The 18,586-nt window shown below is 41.9% G+C and overlaps 1 protein-coding gene across 3 annotated transcripts in view; it reads left to right on the forward strand.

Annotated features, from left to right (window-relative positions):
* atp2c1 (ATPase secretory pathway Ca2+ transporting 1) overlaps positions 1–18,546 on the forward strand; it is a 74,150-nt gene extending 55,604 nt beyond the window's left edge. For 2 of the 3 annotated variants that reach the window (XM_061881778.1, XM_061881777.1), the window contains exons 11-26: positions 426–492; positions 1,779–1,903; positions 1,978–2,075; positions 2,161–2,256; positions 2,334–2,423; positions 2,505–2,609; positions 3,085–3,241; positions 6,824–6,994; positions 7,115–7,212; positions 7,290–7,340; positions 7,432–7,598; positions 7,656–7,724; positions 11,768–12,095; positions 12,159–12,254; positions 12,333–12,474; positions 17,431–18,546. In XM_061881778.1, the coding sequence (XP_061737762.1) occupies positions 426–492; positions 1,779–1,903; positions 1,978–2,075; positions 2,161–2,256; positions 2,334–2,423; positions 2,505–2,609; positions 3,085–3,241; positions 6,824–6,994; positions 7,115–7,212; positions 7,290–7,340; positions 7,432–7,598; positions 7,656–7,724; positions 11,768–12,095; positions 12,159–12,254; positions 12,333–12,474; positions 17,431–17,552 (1,982 nt within the window). In that variant the 3' untranslated portion in view covers positions 17,553–18,546. The remainder of the gene's footprint in view (positions 1–425; positions 493–1,778; positions 1,904–1,977; positions 2,076–2,160; positions 2,257–2,333; positions 2,424–2,504; positions 2,610–3,084; positions 3,242–6,823; positions 6,995–7,114; positions 7,213–7,289; positions 7,341–7,431; positions 7,599–7,655; positions 7,725–11,767; positions 12,096–12,158; positions 12,255–12,332; positions 12,475–17,430) is intronic. The other variant, XM_061881779.1, reaches the window with a different exon arrangement.
* Positions 18,547–18,586: the final 40 nt, after the last annotated feature.

Here is an 18,586-nt window from a genome sequence, read left to right on the forward strand (position 1 = left end):
ATAAATTAAAAATACTAAAAACTAGTGAAATTTTATATACATGCAGCTAGTTAATTTTACTTGATAGGGCATCCTATAATAGAATTTGTATATCTAGAAATAAGCAGGACTTTTAAGGTATAAATAAGTATTTCATTCTAAAAACCAGCATTATTCAACATTTTTAATATTGCGTTGATATTGTTAAACTGTCAATAGCAGTCCCCTTAAAGAAATCATCAAACTGACAGTTAATACATCCATCCATTTTCTACCGCTTATTCCCTTTCGGGGTCGCGGGGGGCGCTGGCGCCTATCTCAGCTACAATCGGGCGGACGGCAGGGTACACCCTGGACAAGTCGCCACCTCATCGCAGTTAATACATGTGATCGGTATTTGTATTGGCCAATCCCGCCGCTAAACACGCTCCATCTGCCTCCTTTAGGGGTCATCATGCTAGTGGGCTGGCTGCAGGGAAAGAGGATCCTGGACATGTTCACCATCGGCGTTAGGCAAGTACTTGAGGTTTTGATCCAATGTCTATAGCACAGTTTTTCCTGTTGACAAATCAGACTTAGCATCACACGGTACAGAGGTTTCTCATCGTTCACTTGAGAGCCGTTCGTGAACGGCTCTCAAGTGAACGATGAGAACCGATCCACAGTTCTAATTTGTTCGTTTGAGAGCCGTTCTTTATGCAAATTGCCCAATGCTGCCTTCTCAGAATCATAATTTATTGGCTTTATTTATTAACGACATCACCGAGTTAGTCGTCTGAGAAGGCTCTATTCATGTGAAAGCTGTCATGCACAGGCAGTTAACTTAGGGGAGGGGTTTAATAAGAACCTGAAATTACTGCAGCCTTTTAGCTCCTGTATTTGGAATAAAAAAAAAATCATAATTTATTGGCTTTATTTATTAACGACATCACCGAGTTAGTCGTCTGAGAACGCTCTATTCATGTGAAAGCTATCATGCGCAGGCAGTTAACTTAGGGGAGGGGTTTAATAAGAACCTGAAATTACTGCAGCCGTTTAGCTTCTGTATTTGGAATAAGAAAGATATGTTAGCAACTGGAAAAGAGGACGTGAACAAAAGTTAAGGGAAACGTAGCATTTGGATGCATTTCCGTGCAATCCGCAGGGGGTGATGGCAAGGTATAAGCGTTCCATAGTGACGTCACTGTCAATTAATAGGGAAATGGCGCTATCTTGAGGAATGTTTACAATCGAAACAAAAACCAACTTAGATGAATATCAATATTTTAGAATAATTCTCACCAATATAGCTTGGTTGGTAGAGTGGCCGTGCCAGCAACTTGAGGGTTGCAGGTTCGATTCCCGCTTCCGCCATCCTAGTCACTGCAGTTGTGTCCTTGGGCAAGACACTTTACCCACGTGCTCCCAGTGCCACCCACACTGGTTTAAATGTAACTTGGATATTGGGTTTCACTATGTAAAGCGCTTTGAGTCACTAGAGAAAAGCACTATATAAATATAATTCACAAAATTCACAATTGCGTCTGAATTGGTGTAATGTATACATTTTGATTTATTGACCACATTTTTATGTTATTGCTCCAAGTGATTGTTTCCTTGAAGAAAACTTTATATTTGTTATTATATATATTAGAACAAGCCAGTCCATTGAATGGCCCTTTTAAAAGAACGTCTCCTTAATATCCCTTCAAAGAGCCCTACATCCCATCTCTTTCACGTAACTTAGCTCAGCATATTAGCCTGTCTGCTACTAACGGGCGTGGAAAAGGTCAAAATATGAATCTTTTCAATTCTTTCAGTCTGGCGGTGGCGGCCATTCCTGAGGGTTTACCCATTGTGGTGACGGTGACGCTGGCGCTCGGCGTGATGCGCATGGTGAAGAAAAGGGCCATCATCAAAAAGCTTCCCATCGTGGAGACGCTGGGTACGATACAAATTGATAGAGCCACACAGTCAACATGCGTAATTTTCCCTGCCCTCATATTCTCCCGTCCCCAGGCTGCTGCAACGTCATTTGCTCAGACAAAACCGGAACACTGACCAAGAACGAGATGACCGTCACGCAGATGTTCACGGCTGATGGCCTCCATGCTGAGGTGTGAAAACCACGTTGATGTGATGTTACTTTTACTCCTATAACTCCATGTTGGTCGCTCTCATTTTTTTTGCTCTGGACCCCAGGTGACGGGCGTGGGATACAACGGGGCTGGGGAGGTCCTGGTGGACGGAGAGGTGGTACATGGATTTTCCCATCCATCATTCAGCAAGATTGTGGAGGTCATTTGCTGCTTAAATGTTTACTAACTAGAGCTTAAGCGATACTGAGCCACTAACTTGTGTGCGTGTGACACTAGGTCGGCTGCGTGTGTAACGACTCTGTCATCAGAAACGAAACTCTGCTGGGACGGCCCACAGAGGGAGCACTCATCGCCCTTGCCATGAAGGTAAAAAAGACCAACGGTGTCCGTGGCTCGCTCACTCGGCGTGCACTTGTAATTCTGCCTCCCCTCTCGCGTTGTGCACAGATGGGGCTGGAGAGCCTGCAGCAGGAGTATGTCCGCCAGGAGGAGCATCCCTTTACCTCGGAGAAGAAGTGGATGGCGGTGCGCTGCGTTCACCGCACACAGCAGGTCAGCAACGCCTGCCCGGCGCGCCTTTTCCTGGTTTGTGATGGGGAGGCGAGAGTACGCTGTGGAATATTTGTGTGGTTGAGCCACAGGGAAGCAGAAAATTGAAGCCTGCAGTCATCTTTAAAAGGGAACTTCACTTTTTTTGTATATTATCCACAATCCTTATGTAAGACAGGAACACAACACTTTTTTATGCATTCTAAAGAGTAAATAAACATTAGCAAAAGTCAACTAACAATGGAGCCAACAGCAGTCACTCTTTTCCGTCTATATGACCCTTAAAAAACATCCAAACACCTCTTTTAAGGTTTTATATACATGCTGTAAGTACATATGTAATGTAGTAGTAATATTTACACATTTTGCTAATTTTAAGCATATAGCAGCATATTAATTTCACAGACGCATGGCAACGTTCGCTTTGTACTGTTCCCCTTTAACGTGTCAACATTATATTGCCCCTCTGCGGCGTCAGGACAAGGCGGGGGTCTTTTTCGTGAAGGGCGCCTACGAGCAGGTGATCCGCTTCTGCCGCTCCTACTACAATAAAGGAACTGCACTTCCGCTCAACCACCAGCAGATGGAGCTCTACCAGCAGCAGATCAGTTACATGGGTACTGCAGGCCTCCGAGGTAAAACATGCCAACTTGAGTCAGGTTAAACTAGTGCTTCTCGATATAATTTTTTTTTTTACTGATACCGCATTTCCTTGAATAGCTGTCTTGACTTTCCAATAATTTATACAACTCCCACAAACCCCGTTTCCATAAGAGTTGGGAAATTGTTACATGTAAATATTAATGGAATACAATGATTTGCAAATCATTTTCAACCCATATTCAGTTGAATATGCTACAAAGACAACATATTTGATGTTCAAACTGAAAAACATTTTCATTAACTTTAAAATTCGATGCCAGCGACACATGACAAAGAAGTTGGGAAAGGTGGCAATAAATACTGATAACGTTGAGGAATTCTCATCAAACACTTATTTGGAACATCCCACAGGTGTGCAGGCTAATTGGGAACAGGTGGGTGCCATTATTGGGTATACAAGCTGCTTCCGTTATGCTCAGTCATTCACAAACAAGAATTGGGAAACGGTCACCACTTTGTGAACAAATGCGTGAGCAAATTGTCAAACAGTTTAAAAACAACATTTCTCAACGGGCTATTGCAAGGAATTTAGGAATTTCACAATCTATGGTCTGTAATACCATTGAAAGGTTCAGAGAATCTGGAGAAATCACTGCATGTAAGCGATGATATAACAGACCTTCGTTCCCTCAGGCTGCACTGCACCAAAAAGCGACATCAGTGTGTAAAGGATATCACCTCATGGGCTCAGGAACACTTCAGAAAACCACTGTCAGTAACTACAGTTTGTTGCTACATCTGTACATGCAAGTTAAAACTCTACTATGCAAAGCCAAAGCCATTTATCAACGATACCCAGAAACGCCGCCGGCTTCGCTGGGCTCGAGCTCAGCTAAGATGGACTGCTGAAAAGTGTTCTGTGGTCTGACGAGTCCACATTTGAAATTGTTTTTTGGAAATGGTGAACGTCGTGTCCTCCGGACCAAAGACGAAAATAACCATCAGGACTGTTCTAGATGCAAAGTTGAAAAGCCAGCATCTGTGATGGTATGGGGGTGTACTAGTGGCCAAGGCATGGGTAACTTACACATCTGTGAAGGCACCATTAATGCTGAAAGGTACATACAGGTTTTGGAGCAACATATGTTGCCATCCATGCAACGTTATCATGGACGCTCTTGCTTATTTCAGCAAGACAATGCCAAGTCACTTGTTTCAACAGCGTGGCTTCATAGTAAAAGAGTGAGCGTACTAGACTGGCTTGCCTGTAGTCCAGAACTGTCTCCCATTGAGAATGTGTGGCCCATTATGAAGCCTACAATACCACAAGGGAGACCCCGAACTGTTGAACAATTTAAGCTGTACATAAAACAAGAATGGAAAAAAATTCCACCTGAAAAGCTTAAAAAATGTCTGTCCTCAGTTCCCAAAGGTTTATTGAGTGATGAGAAAAGGTGATGAAACAGTGATGACCATGCCCTTTCCCAACTACTTTGGCACGTGTTGCAGCCATGAAATTCTAAGTTAAATATTATTTGCAAAAAAAAAAAAAAAGTTTATGAGTTTGAACATCAAATATCTTGTCTTTGTAGTGCATTCAATTGAATATGGGTTGAAAAGGATTTGCAAATCATTGTATTCCGTTTATATTTACATCTAACACAATTTCCCAACTCATATGGAAACGGAGTTTGTATTTTTTGTGATTGAAGCACATACTTGTTTGTAACAAAAAACATTCTTGAAGTTTGGTTCTTTTATTAATTTATTCCGGGTCTTCTGAAAATATGACCAAATCTGCTGGGTCGAAAGTATACATACAGCAACATACATTACCGATTTTGGGGATGTAGAAAAGTTACAATCAAATTAGCTTCATGGCATGGCCTCTTAACTTCATGTGAGTGATTATGATTGATGACACCTGTTGACTTCTCTGAGCCCATTTAAACAGGGCTCAGGTGATGCATTAGTCGGTTACGAACGAGAAAGTCAAAGGAACTCAGCACAGATCTATAACAACTAATCATTGACTTGAAAGTCAGGAAAGTCACTTGGAGCCATTTCAAAGCAGCTTATGGTCTCAAGAGCAATTGTGCAGACGATTGTAAGTATAAAGTGCATGGCACAGTTTTGTCACTTCCACGATCAGGAAGAAAACGCAAGCTATTACCTGCTGCTGAGAGAAAATTGGTCAGGATGATTAAGAATCAACCGAGAACCACCAAAAAGAATCAGAATAGTTTTTATTGCCATTGTTTGAGAACAGGTTCACAAACTAAGAATTTTTTTGGGTGCAATCGTGCAACATAAAACACATATAACACAGAATAAGTAATAAAATGAACTGTAAAAAGCAGGTCTGCAATGAATTGGATGCTGGAACACAGGTGTCAGTGTCCACACTCAGCGTGTTTTCCATCCCCATGGACTAAGAAGCTACCATGCAAGAAGGAAGCCCTTGCTCCAGAAGTGACACCTTAAAGCTTGTCTAAAGTTTGCTGGATGCTCACATGGACAAAGATAAGACCTTCTGGAGGAAAGTTCTGTGGTCAGATGAAACAAAAATTGAGCTGTTTAGCCACAATACCCAGCAATGTGTTTGGAGGAGAAAAGGTGAGGCTTTTAATCCTAGGAACACAATTCCTACCATCAAGCATGGTGGTGGTAGTATTATGTTCTGGGCCTCTTTTGCTGCCAATGGATCTGGTGCTTTACAGAGAGTAAACGGGACAATGAAAAAGGAGGATTATCTCCAAATTCTTAAGGACAACCTAAAATCATCAGCCCAAGGTTGGGTCTTGGGCGCCACTGGGTGTTCCAACAGGACAATGACCACAAACACACTTCAAAAGTGGTAAAGGAATGGCTAAATCGGGGTAAAATTAAGGTTTTAGAATGGCTTTCCCAAAGTCCTGACTTAAACTCCATTGAGAACATGTGGACAATGCTAAAGAAATACGTTTATGTCAGAAAAACCAATACATTTAGCTGAACTGCACCAATTTTGTCAAGAGGAGTGGTCAAAAATTCAACCAGAAGCTTGTGGATGGCTACAAAAAGCGCCTAATTGCAGTGAAACTTGCCAAGGGACATGTAACCAAATATTAACATTGCTGCATGTATACTTTTGACCCAGCAGATTTGGTCACATTTTCAGGGGACCCATAATAAATTCATGAAATCAAACTTAATGAATGTTTTTTGTGACAAACAAGTATCTGCTCCAATCACTCTATCACAAAAAAATTAGAGTTGCAGAAATGGTTGGAAAATTCAAGACAGCCATGACATTTAAGAGTGTATGTAAACTTTTGACCTCGACTGTATATATGTGAAATATTCACCGGTTATTGACTTAACTCAATAAATAATAATAAATTCAAATTGATCGGCAACATTAACTCAGAAGCACAAAATATGAAACTGTTTTAGCTACAAAATGAATAGAACAATGTGTGCTGATTTTTTTTATCAAAATGATTCATTTGTAGTGCAGTTTTTCAAGCCAGTATTTCAAGCATGATACTGATAAAGTATGTTTCCGGGGTGTGCTTTTTGAGGAGTATTGCTGTCACGTTTGTCTTTGACGCGCTCTCTCTCCCGCCCACCAGTCTTGGCCTTCGCCTCTGGTCCGGAGATGGGCAGTTTGACCTTCCTGGGGCTGGTTGGCATCATCGACCCTCCCAGGTCAGGGGTCAAAGAGGCCGTGGCCGCTCTAATCAGCTCTGGCGTCGCCATCAAGATGATCACTGGTGACTCCCAGGAGACTGCTGTGTCCATCGGTTAGTGTGCGGGACGTAATGATCTTAACTGATGGTGTGTCGCCAACATGGCCCCCTTGTTTACAAACATCACACGGCTGTCACACGATGCCGACGCTGAAAGTAGCTCTTTGCACGCAGCCAGTCGCCTGGGCCTCTCCTCCAAAGGATGTCAGTGCCTGTCAGGGGACGAAGTGGACCACCTCGACCTGCAGCAGCTCTCTCGTGTCGTCCCCCGAGTGAGAGCCCGCACACTGAAAACCTAAGACTGGAGAGTGGGGATGCCACTGAGCACATTTCCTTTTCGTCTCTGCAGGTCTCAGTGTTCTACAGAGCTAGTCCCAGACACAAGCTAAAGATCGTCAAGGTGACTACACTCTCACACACACACACATGCTGGACGTGACAGGAAGTACAACCTCAGTACCCTTCCCCCTGCTCCCTTTTCTGGTCCGCAGAGTCTCCAGAACATCGGCGCCGTGGTGGCCATGACAGGCGATGGCGTGAACGACGCCGTTGCTCTGAAAGCGGCCGACATTGGTGTGGCCATGGGCCAGACGGGCACCGACGTTTGCAAGGAGGCGGCTGACATGATCCTGGTCGACGATGACTTCCAGACCATCATGTGAGTGACGTTTAATTCCCCACCCCCATCTTGTGCACTGATGACGTGTGCTGGCAGGTCGGCCATCGAGGAGGGAAAAGGCATCTACAACAACATCAAGAACTTTGTGCGTTTCCAGCTGAGCACGTGAGTGTGGCAGTATGTATTAGAGCTGCATGATTAAGCGGCATCAGTTTTTTTTGTAGATTTTTTTTTTCCTCCCGCCAACACCGCATTTGAGTGACAGATATGTTGGCTAATCAGAATTGTTGAGCCTTGCAATTGTTTGTCTATCGCTTCAAACCAGGAGAAAGATGTCCCCCTTTGTGCATCATTCTCAGCACCTGAGCGCATTAATTTTACAGTAAGATTAAACGAACTCAGTAAGCCCTCTTTTCAGTCATCCACAATCTTTGTCTCGGTGGGCGGAGAGCAAGACCGACAGCTTTACACACACACACACACACACACACACACACACACACACACACACACACAGGAATGACGTACAGACAGAGTGAGAAGTGTCGCAAAGTCAGAAAAATTAAGAGGGAAAAAAATATGATTACAAAGCCAAACAAAAAGGCAACATCTGACCTACTTTTTCCAACTCGGAAAAAAGTGGACTTTATTTTATTTATTTGTTTATTAATTTAGGACAACTAAGTTATTTACAGTACAGTAATTATAAAGTAGTGAGAAATAAAAGTTGATATCCTTTCAAATGGTTACTTGCATTATTATCACATGATTACTTGGGGTGTCAAAAAAAATCGATCTTCAAGTGATTCTTATTTCTAACTATTTTTAATAGATTAAAAAAATTCAAAAATCTTTTTTTTTTCAAGCAAATCATATTGTTGATGTAGATCAATGGTTTTCAATCTTTTTTCAGTGATGTACCCCCTGTGAACATTTTTTTAATTCAAGTACCCCCTAATCGAAGCAAAGCATTTTTGGTTGAAAAAAAGAGATAAAGAAGTAAAATACAGGACTTTGCCATCAGTTTCTGATTGATTAAATTGTATAACAGTGCAAAATATTGCTCATTTGTAATGGTCTTTCTTGAACTATTTGGAAAAAAAGATATAAAAATAACTAAAAACTTGTTGAAAAATAAACAAGTGATGAAATTATAAATAAAGATTTCTACACATAGAAGTAATCATCAACTTAAAGTGCCCTCTTTGGGGATTGTAATAGAGATCCATCTGGATTCATGAACTTGATTCTAAACATTTCTTCACAAAAAAATAAATCTTTAACATCAATATTTATGGAACATGTCCACAAAAAAAATCTAGCTGTCAACACTGAATATCGCATTTTTGCATTTCTTTTCACAGTTTATGAACTTATATTCATATTTTGTTGAAGTATTTTTCAATAAATATATTTATAAAGTATTTTTGAATTGTTGGTATTTTTAAAATATTTCAAAAAAATCTCACGTACCCTTTGGCATACCTTCAAGTACCCCCAGGGGTACGCGTAACCCCACTTGAGAACCACTGATGTAGACAAAAGCTCTGAGTCAGTCTGCATGAAGACAAATATTTTTGAAAGTTAATTCTTCTCGTGTGTGGCACATTGAGACAATAATATGTTGATTGACAGTCTAATTGTAACATGTATTCCTTCACTTATTTTCACAGATTTATGCATTATAATGTAACACATTTTTCAGACCAGGTGAAAGTGCACGGTATTGCAAAGATCAATAAAGGGGTCAAGTTATGATTTTCTCTTTAACACATTTAAAATACTCCCTCGTGGTCTACATAACGTGAAATTGTGGTTCTTTGGTCAAAATATTGCATAGATTGTTTTATAGACCATCTTAAAGCCCCTTTCTGGCCGTCTCTTCAAGATGCACCGTTTATGTCGGTCTTATTTACGTGCTTCCACTTTGACAGAGTCTTCTCCCAGTCATCTTTCTCGTAGCGGTAGTTTTTAGCGCTTCTATAGCGAAACTACTGACAGATATAAGTTAGAACTTTACGCTACTTTGTATTATAAATGGAAACAGCAGAGAATGAATGCCCCACAACAAGCGGATAGAGAAAAATGAGATTGACTACTGCTAAGACCATTTTCCAGATTTATACAGATCCCAAATACACATCAGCAGGCACCAATAGGTAAGAATAGTTGGTTTTGCATAATATTGTGAAACAAAATACCAGATGTCTGCTAGTGGGCAGCATTTTGGGGTCCTTATACACACACACCATAATAACACGCTCATGTCAAAGCCCAGCAGGACTGACTACGGTAGCCGTAATGCTCTGCGTTCCATCAGGCAATATGTCATTGTGGTTTACCACAGTCGTAATAAAATACTACTGACAGGTTTTTGAGCGCCATGTGTAATGTTCTATTGCAGTGGTTCTTAACCTGGGTTCGATCGAAGCTTAGGGGTTCGGTGAGTCTGCCTCAGGGGTTCGCCGAAGCCTCCGCCGCAGAAGGTCTGGGCACACCCGACTCATCGTGTAGATAAAAACTTCTCCCTATCGGCGTATTATGGATACTCCCAAACAATGTTCCCTCTAATTTTCCACATGCGTGAGCAAACGCAAACACTCTGAGCATTCAGTGGAGCACATGTGAGCGTCTTCAGACGTGCACATGCACTGTTGCCACACCAGCAGCGCACCTGTCCCAAACCTGACTAAGTAACAAGTTAAATTTTTATTATTATAACCAAATGACAGCAGCCATTTCCATGAGATTATTTTCTAATATAAGCGTTTTCGCGCACTTGCAATGACAAAAACAACAAATATTGTTTTTCATGAGTGGTAGAGTAGTATTGTATGTCTGGGTGTGGTTCCTGCTTTGGAAATCATTTAAACCCCTTTCAGATATCGCATTTAGTCCCCACTACAACATTCACATGTTGCACAAGGGTGGAGTGCCATCTCCGGGTTGGGAAGGAGACCCTGCCCCAAGTGGAGGAGTTCAAGTACCTAGGAGTCTTGTTCACGAGTGGGGGAAGAGTGGATCGTGAGATCGACAGGCGGATCGGTGCGGCGTCTTCAGTAATGCGGACGTTGTACCGATCCGTTGTGGTGAAGAAGGAGCTGAGCCGGAAGGCAAAGCTCTCAATTTACCGGTCGATCTACGTTCCCATCCTCACCTATGGTCATGAGCTTTGGGTCATGACCGAAAGGATAAGATCACGGGTACAAGCGGCCGAAATGAGTTTCCTCTGCCGTGTGGCGGGGCTCTCCCTTAGAGATAGGGTGAGAAGCTCTGCCATCCGGGAGGGACTCAAAGTAAAGCCGCTGCTCCTCCACATCGAGAGGAGCCAGATGAGGTGGTTCGGGCATCTGGTCAGGATGCCACCCGAACGCCTCCCGAGGGAGGTGTTTAGGGCACGTCCAACCGGTAGGAGGCCACGGGGAAGACCCAGGACACGTTGGGAAGACTATGTCTCCCGGCTGGCCTGGGAACGCCTCGGGATCCCCCGGGAAGAGCTAGACGAAGTGGCTGGGGAGAGGGAAGTCTGGGCTTCCCTGCTTAGGCTGTTGCCCCCGCGACCCGACCTCGGATAAGCGGAAGAAGATGGATGGATGGATGTTGCACAATGAGATGTAAACATGGGATCATGTGTACATTCCTGTAACTTTCTGTTTGTTAAATATATCTTTATTAGTATTTCTTTAATATAGTAACATAATTTCATGATTAATATTTATAAATTACAATTATATTATTTTTTTAACTAAAGAAGGGTTCAGTGAATGCGCATATGAAACTGGTCGGGTTCTGTACCTCCAACAAGGTTAAGACCCACTGTTCAATTGTTTCAATGAAACAGTTAAAGTTTTGGTGTTGCCTTGCTTGCGTCATTTATTGAACAGGCACCAACTTGCAGTCCACACATATCTTATGTGTGACTACAATTGACTGGTCACACTTAGCATCACGCCAAATTAAAATTGCTTCGAGTTCCGTAAGCACAACCAGAAATAATCCGAGCATTAGGCGCACTGTCGATTTTTGAGCAAATTAAAGGATTTTATGTGTGCCTCCTAGCCTGAAGAATATGATGTAAAATATAAAAATCGCAATTTTTAAGAGAAAAATCGCTATTAGGTTTTGTTTCCAAATCATGCATCCTCAGTACTCATCCTCGTACTACATTTACCGCTGACAATAACCACGGCCTTTGCTCCGTACTCCAGGAGTATCGCCGCGCTGACTCTCATCTCCTTGGCGACGCTGATGAACTTCCCAAATCCGCTGAACGCCATGCAGATTCTGTGGATCAACATCATCATGGACGGGCCGCCCGCACAGAGGTACGGGAGCGGTGGCGCGGCTCCACGCGTTGCGGCATCACGTTGTAACCTCTGTTCTGTCAGTTTGGGCGTAGAACCCGTGGACCGCGGCGTGATCCGGCAGCCTCCTCGGAACGTGAAAGACAGCATCCTCACACGCAGTCTCATCATCAAAGTTCTGGTGTCGGCCTTCATCATCGTCTGTGGGACGCTCTTCGTCTTCTGGAGAGAGGTGATGATGATGATGACGGCGACGATGATGACGTAACGGCTGAACGTGTGTTTGCGTTTGCAGTTGCAAGACAACGTGATCACTCCTCGGGACACCACCATGACATTCACGTGCTTCGTCTTCTTCGACATGTTCAACGCGCTCAGCTCTCGCTCGCAGGTGATGCTTTTGGTGTTGCAGCAGTCACGACAAACCCACCGTGTCGCCATGGTGACCGTTGTGTCTCCCTCCCCCCAGACACGTATGGTCCACGAGATGGGTCTGTGCAGCAACAGAACCTTCTGCTTTGCTGTGCTGGCGTCCATCATGGGTCAGCTGCTCGTCATCTACTTCCCGCCTTTGCAGAGCGTCTTCCAGACGGAGAGCCTCAGTTTCTTCGGTATGAACTCCACCAATACATTTCATGTCACAACCAGAAATCCTATATAATTTTTCTGTCTACTATCTCTGGTTCAAAGCTGATTTTATTCAGACTAATATTTGTTTGTTTGTTCGACTACGACTCCTGGAGTTTTCTCAAAACGTTTGATTTCAGGCAGGGTTTATGAGTGGGGTTATTAAGGTTACCCGACATTAACAAGTTAACGCTTATATGTTTTAATGCCCAAACCTTTTGACTTGGGGGGCCGCATTGGGCTAAAAAAATTAAGCCGGGAACTGAACGCTGACTACATGTAAAGTAACTATATATATATATATATATATACACCTACATATATATATGTGTAAAAAAATGTTTATATATATATTTTTTTCAGTGAATACTATATTAATATATGGGCTATTACAGGCCTACTGAAATAAGATTTTATTATTTAAACGGGGATAGCAGGTCCATTCTATGTGTCATACTTGATCATTTCGTGATATTGCCATATTTTTGCTGAAAGGATTTAGTAGAGAACATCCACAATAAAGTTAGCAACTTTTGGTCGCTGATAGAAAAGCCCTGCCTTTACCGGAAGTATCTGCGCGTGACGTCATGAGTTGCAGGGCTCCACACATATTCACATTGTTTTTACTGGGAGCCACCAGCAGTAAGAGCAATTCGGTCCGAGAAAGCGACAATTTCCTCATTAATTTGAGCGAGGATGAAAGATTTGTGAATTAGGATATTGATAGTGAAGGACTATAAAAAAAAAAAAGCGACGGCTCCGGGCGGCGGCAGTGTGAGCGTTTCAGATGTAATTAGACACATTTACTAGGATAATTCTGGAAAATCCCTTATCTGCTTATTGTTTTAATAGTGATTTAGTGAGATTTTAAAGATTGTAAAAACATACCTCGAGGTCGTATGGCTGCGGTGAACACAGTGTCTCAGAGAGAAGCCGAGGAGCCAAGCTCACAGCTGCCTTTTAAACAGCTGCTGCAGGACGACGAATATTCCAATGATTTCTCCGGTAAGATATATATCACAATTTCTCCATTCAAAAATATGCTGGTTGATGTCAAGAAAACATGTTCGCTTGACCGCTCTGTGTTAAAGCTTCACAACAACCAAAGAAACACCGGCTGTGTCTCGTTGCTAAAGACAGCTGCAATCCACCGATTTTCACCAACAGCATTCTTATTTGACGTCTCCATTATTAAATGAACAAATTGCAAAAGATTCAGCAACACAGATGTCCAAAATACTGTGTAATTATGCCATTAAAGCAGACGACTTTTAGCCGTAACTGGTGCTGAGCTAATATTTCCTGACAGTCAGTGACGTCACGCGTACGCGTCATCATTCCGCGACGTTTTCAACAAGAAACTCGCGGGAAATTTAAAATTGCAATTTAGTAAACTAAAAAGGCCGTATTGGCATGTGTTGCAATGTTAATATTTCATCATTGATATATAAACTATCAGACTGTGTGGTCGGTAGTAGTGGGTTTCAGTAGGCCTTTAAGAGTATGAGAAAGTTCTACTCCTTTGTTTACTTCCGTGACGACATCCGTAAAGTTTTGTAATCAATTAGCCAAACATGGATAAGTGTGGAGAGAGTGTTTTTCTCCTCATGTATTGCAGGGGATTCAAATGGGTTTCACATCCACAAGGTTCAATGAGCAGTTTGTGTTATAATATGACCATGTGTGTTGACTTTCTGTGTTAGTTTTTTTGCGCGGTGACTGGTAAAGATTGTTTGGATTGGGTCATATGTAAAAATGCCGTTCTGTGTACACATCAAGGTGCAGCGATTATATTGTCAGATATTTAAAATTAAATCTGAGCTACCCAGATTCCTTGTTTAAACAGGTGACACCTCCTGGGCTAAAATGAACAGGCTTGCCGGGCCTTAGTTTGGACACCCCTGCTTTAATGTAAACATTTTTTTTTTTTCCAATAACTTGAGTTGTATGTGACAGTCATGTAGGAGGCGCTGCAGAAATGGCCCACGCCATAAACTAAATTCTTTATCTGTCTGCTCCGTATCCAAAGATCTTCATTCGGGCTCAATGTCCGACTTCCTGTTAGTTGTCAAACATGGTTGCATGAGTCGATACATGACACGCGTGCCATTAAAAAACGTTAAGTCATTACAGGGGTTGTGCGAAAATTAAGGCCTTCAAAAAAGACTTACTTAATGGAATCCATCCATCCATTTCCTTCCGCTTATTCCCTTCGGGGTCGCGGGGGGGGCTGGTACCTATCTCAGCTACAATCGGGCGGAAAGCGGGGTACACCCTGGACAAGTCGCCACCTCATCACAGGGCCAACACAGATAGACAACATTCACACTCACATTCACACACTAGGGAAAATTTAGTGTTGCCAATCAATACTTAATGTAACGATAAATGAAAATAAACTTTATAACGTTGCCCTCGTGGATAAATTGCTTTCCGTGTGTTTTTCTTTGTGTCTGGCATAGAAACTAAATATAGGTCTCACTCTGCATCGCTCAGAGCACCTGAGCATGTTTATTTGACAGTAGAATGACATGACCAGAGTGAGCCTCTTGTTGGTCATTTACAATCTTTGTTTCAGGACCTACTTTCAATCCTCTTCCACCCGTTTCCAGTGTGTAGTCGTGGTAGCGACACTCACTTTATTGTTGGAGCTGGAACTAATTATTCTAATACAACAGTCACTTTTCAAAGTACACATTGCTTTGAAACCGTAGAAGACGTTCGCGAAGGTGGGCTGTGTCAACCCCGGAAATGATGTCGTAAAAAGCTAAACAATCTCAGCTTTTTTTTTTTCTAACTTTATTTTGACAATATGATACATGAAATTCAAACAAGAAGTAAACATGTTTCTATACATGTGCAAAGGGATAACAAAGATAAATAAAAGCTTAATTTTACAATAAAAATGTTGTCTAAATGGAAATTGCCTTTGTAGTACACAATTCGCCAATTAGAGCCGATTATAATTCACTAGAGAGTAACAACCAATGTAAACTTTTTAACAGGGGTAGGCATAAATGAGCAACTTGCTTCAGCCTACTCCTTTTAAACATTGCTTTTTTTTTTTTCTCCTTTTACTTTATTTTTTTATTTATATGTGCAATGTCAACCCAACTGCTCAATTGAACTCGCGAGCTAAGTAACTGTCAAGATTTGTCTGAAGTAAGTGCATCCGGAAAGTACTCATAGCACTTTGTTCCCCCACATTTTTTTATGTTACAGCTTTATTCCAAAAAGGAATTAAATAATTTTTGTCCTCAAAATTCTACACAATATAATGCAAATATAATAATGCAAAAGTTATTTTTGGGGAAATTTTTGAAAATGGATTTAAAATAGAAAATTAAGAAATCACATGTAAATAAGCACCGTATTTTCCGGACTATAGAGTTCACCGGTATGTAAGCCGCACCCACCAAATTTTAGAAGGAAAAAATATTTTTTCCACAAATTAGCCGCACCAGACTATAAGCCGCAGATATATACGTTGTGAAATGAGTTATTTATACAAAAAAGATTTTGTAAAAATTGTTTCCAAACAGTGCCTGTAACACGGCAGTAAACATAAAAAAAATAATTGTCATGGACCCACTAGCTGTGGAAGCTAGCTCTCCAATCAGCTAAACAGACTCTATAACTCCACAGTGACATTTTGGTGGAGTTACTGAGGAATTTGTGAAACTGAAACAAAACAAAACTAAGGCCTTTGTAAATTAATAATACTAACCCAGACACTGCGAAACGTGTTAGCATTTAGCTAATGCAAAAGACGCTAGCTTGATTACGTTACGATAGCGTGTACAAATATGCATGAAAGCACTACTACAGACATCACACAAGGGACGGTTTAGTAAGTGTGAATTGTTTCGGTTATATTGTGAAACTTAAACGTTGCTTCGAGTGGTGAATGAGGAATCCATACGAGTAGGAACGCTATGGACGGCTGGAAGACAGAACTTCCACTTGGAAGCTCTAAAAAAAGGGCACTTCAGCACCTGCAATGAGCAAACGCGTCCACAAGATGGCGCCAAACAACAACAAAATGTTTGTGTGTCAGTTTTTTTGTTTTTTGCATTATGGCCAAAAATCTGAACATTAGCCACACCGTTTTTAGAAGCCGTGGACTCTAGGAAGAGGTTCCGCAGCCTCCGAAGCAGAACCTCCAGGTTCTGTAGTAGCTTCTTCCCTCAGGATTGTAAGACTCTTGAACGCATCATAACTATCCCCTCAATTCCCCCCAAAATGGATTAACTCGCTGGAATAAAAAGACAATATAACATACATCCATAAACCTGGATGCATATCCAACAGTGCAATATATTTATCTGAAAAGTAATCTATTTATTTATATCTGTACCTTATTGCTTTTATTTATCCTGCACTACCATGACCTAATGCAACGAAACTTCGTTCTTATTTGTACTGTAAAGTTCAAATTTGAATGACAATAAAAAGGAAGTCTAAGTCTAAAAAAAAAAAAAAGTAAGTTCAAGGTTTAAGAAAAGAAAAATAGGGGCTTAACTACGGTATTCACAGACTTTGCCATGAAGCTCAAAAGTAAGCTCAGGGGCATCTTGTCTCAACTGATCATCCTTGAGATATTTCTACAGCTTAATTGGAGTCCACCTGTTGTAAATTCAATATATAAGGTCCCACATTTGACAATGCATGGCAGAAAACAAATTAAGGTCTGTAGACTGTCTGGGGAAGGATACAGAAAGATTTTTGCAGCCTCGAAGGTCCCAAAAGCACTGTGGCCTCCAGCTTTACTTTATTTTTTATACATTTGCAAAAAAGCTCTAAAAACAACTTTGACATTGTCATTTTGGGGTATTGTATGTAGAATTTTGAGGGGGGAAAATGAATTATATTATGGAAGAAGACTGTAACGTAACAATGTTTTTGTCCTGCTAACGTGTTGTCTTGTCTCGCCGGTGCAGACCTGCTCTTCTTGGTGGCGCTTACATCGTCGGTGTGCGTGGTGTCGGAGGCCATTAAGAAGTTGGAGAGGTTGCGACGAGCCGAGACAAGCCCGCCCACAGACTGCTTCCACGAGGTATGACGTACTGGTGCCTCCCCTCCGGAGGATGAAGGTGACAGTCTGAGGGCTTGAAGGACAATATAAAAAAGACAATATGGCTGAACTCCCCCATCCCACACACGTTCCTGCTCTGTCCTGCCCCCACCTCGTTGACTCCCCTGACCACTACTGATCCTGCTTCCGGGAGGTCAAAGACTGCGCCACACCAGAAAGGGAACACGGGTGGAATACTTTTCACTGCACACATGCTACCGCTTCGATTGACTCTGATGGCGTCGTGAGAAGGACTTTTACAAAAGGCGCAGCAGGCAGGTCTCGCTCACTCGCTGTCACTCATGAGCTGGAGAGGTTTAGCCCAGGATGTCAAGCAGGTGTCTTCAGGGTCCAAGTGCCCGCCCGCCCTGGTCGTCCTGTGCCTTCATCGCCGCGCTCTTTTTTTCTTTTCCCCCAGCGCTTTGGAAATTTTTTGGGTGAAAAGGAAGAAAGTAATTTTTTGTTTTATAGCGTTACAATAGAATAAACCAAATCTATTTTACATAGCTTCATTATTATTACGTATAAATATGACTTATTTAAATCATTTTCTGAAGACGATCTATTTCTGCCTTATGAAACGCTAGCGTTGAGTCATGTGACCTGTCCAGCCAGGTGTACTTTCCTTTGATCAGGTGTCCTTTCCTTTTTGATCATGTGACCTGTCCAGCCAGGTGTTTCGTTGCCCTGGAGACTCCACTTCCGGAGCATTCCACCATGTCTGCTGCAGTTCCTGACAAAGCACGTCAGCCGCCCATCCATTGCAAGGTTCTAGAATGTTCTAGTATGCCAGGACTACTTTTATAGCTGTAGATGTTTACCCAAAAGGTGAAATGGTATAAATCTATATTTTTAAAAGTTGTACAACTGTGGTTCTTCATGAAGAATGAAGTTTTAATTTTATTTTCTACGTGTGATCATGAGCTTGTGTCTTTTATTTATTTTGTGTCAAATGTACAATAAAAAAACGATCTTTTCAAAAGCCGTGTCGGTTATGCGCATGCGCGTATACTTTGCTCCCG

Source organism: Nerophis ophidion, linkage group LG21 (genome assembly GCF_033978795.1).
Source record: "Nerophis ophidion isolate RoL-2023_Sa linkage group LG21, RoL_Noph_v1.0, whole genome shotgun sequence".
NCBI classification, from domain to species: domain Eukaryota; kingdom Metazoa; phylum Chordata; class Actinopteri; order Syngnathiformes; family Syngnathidae; genus Nerophis; species Nerophis ophidion.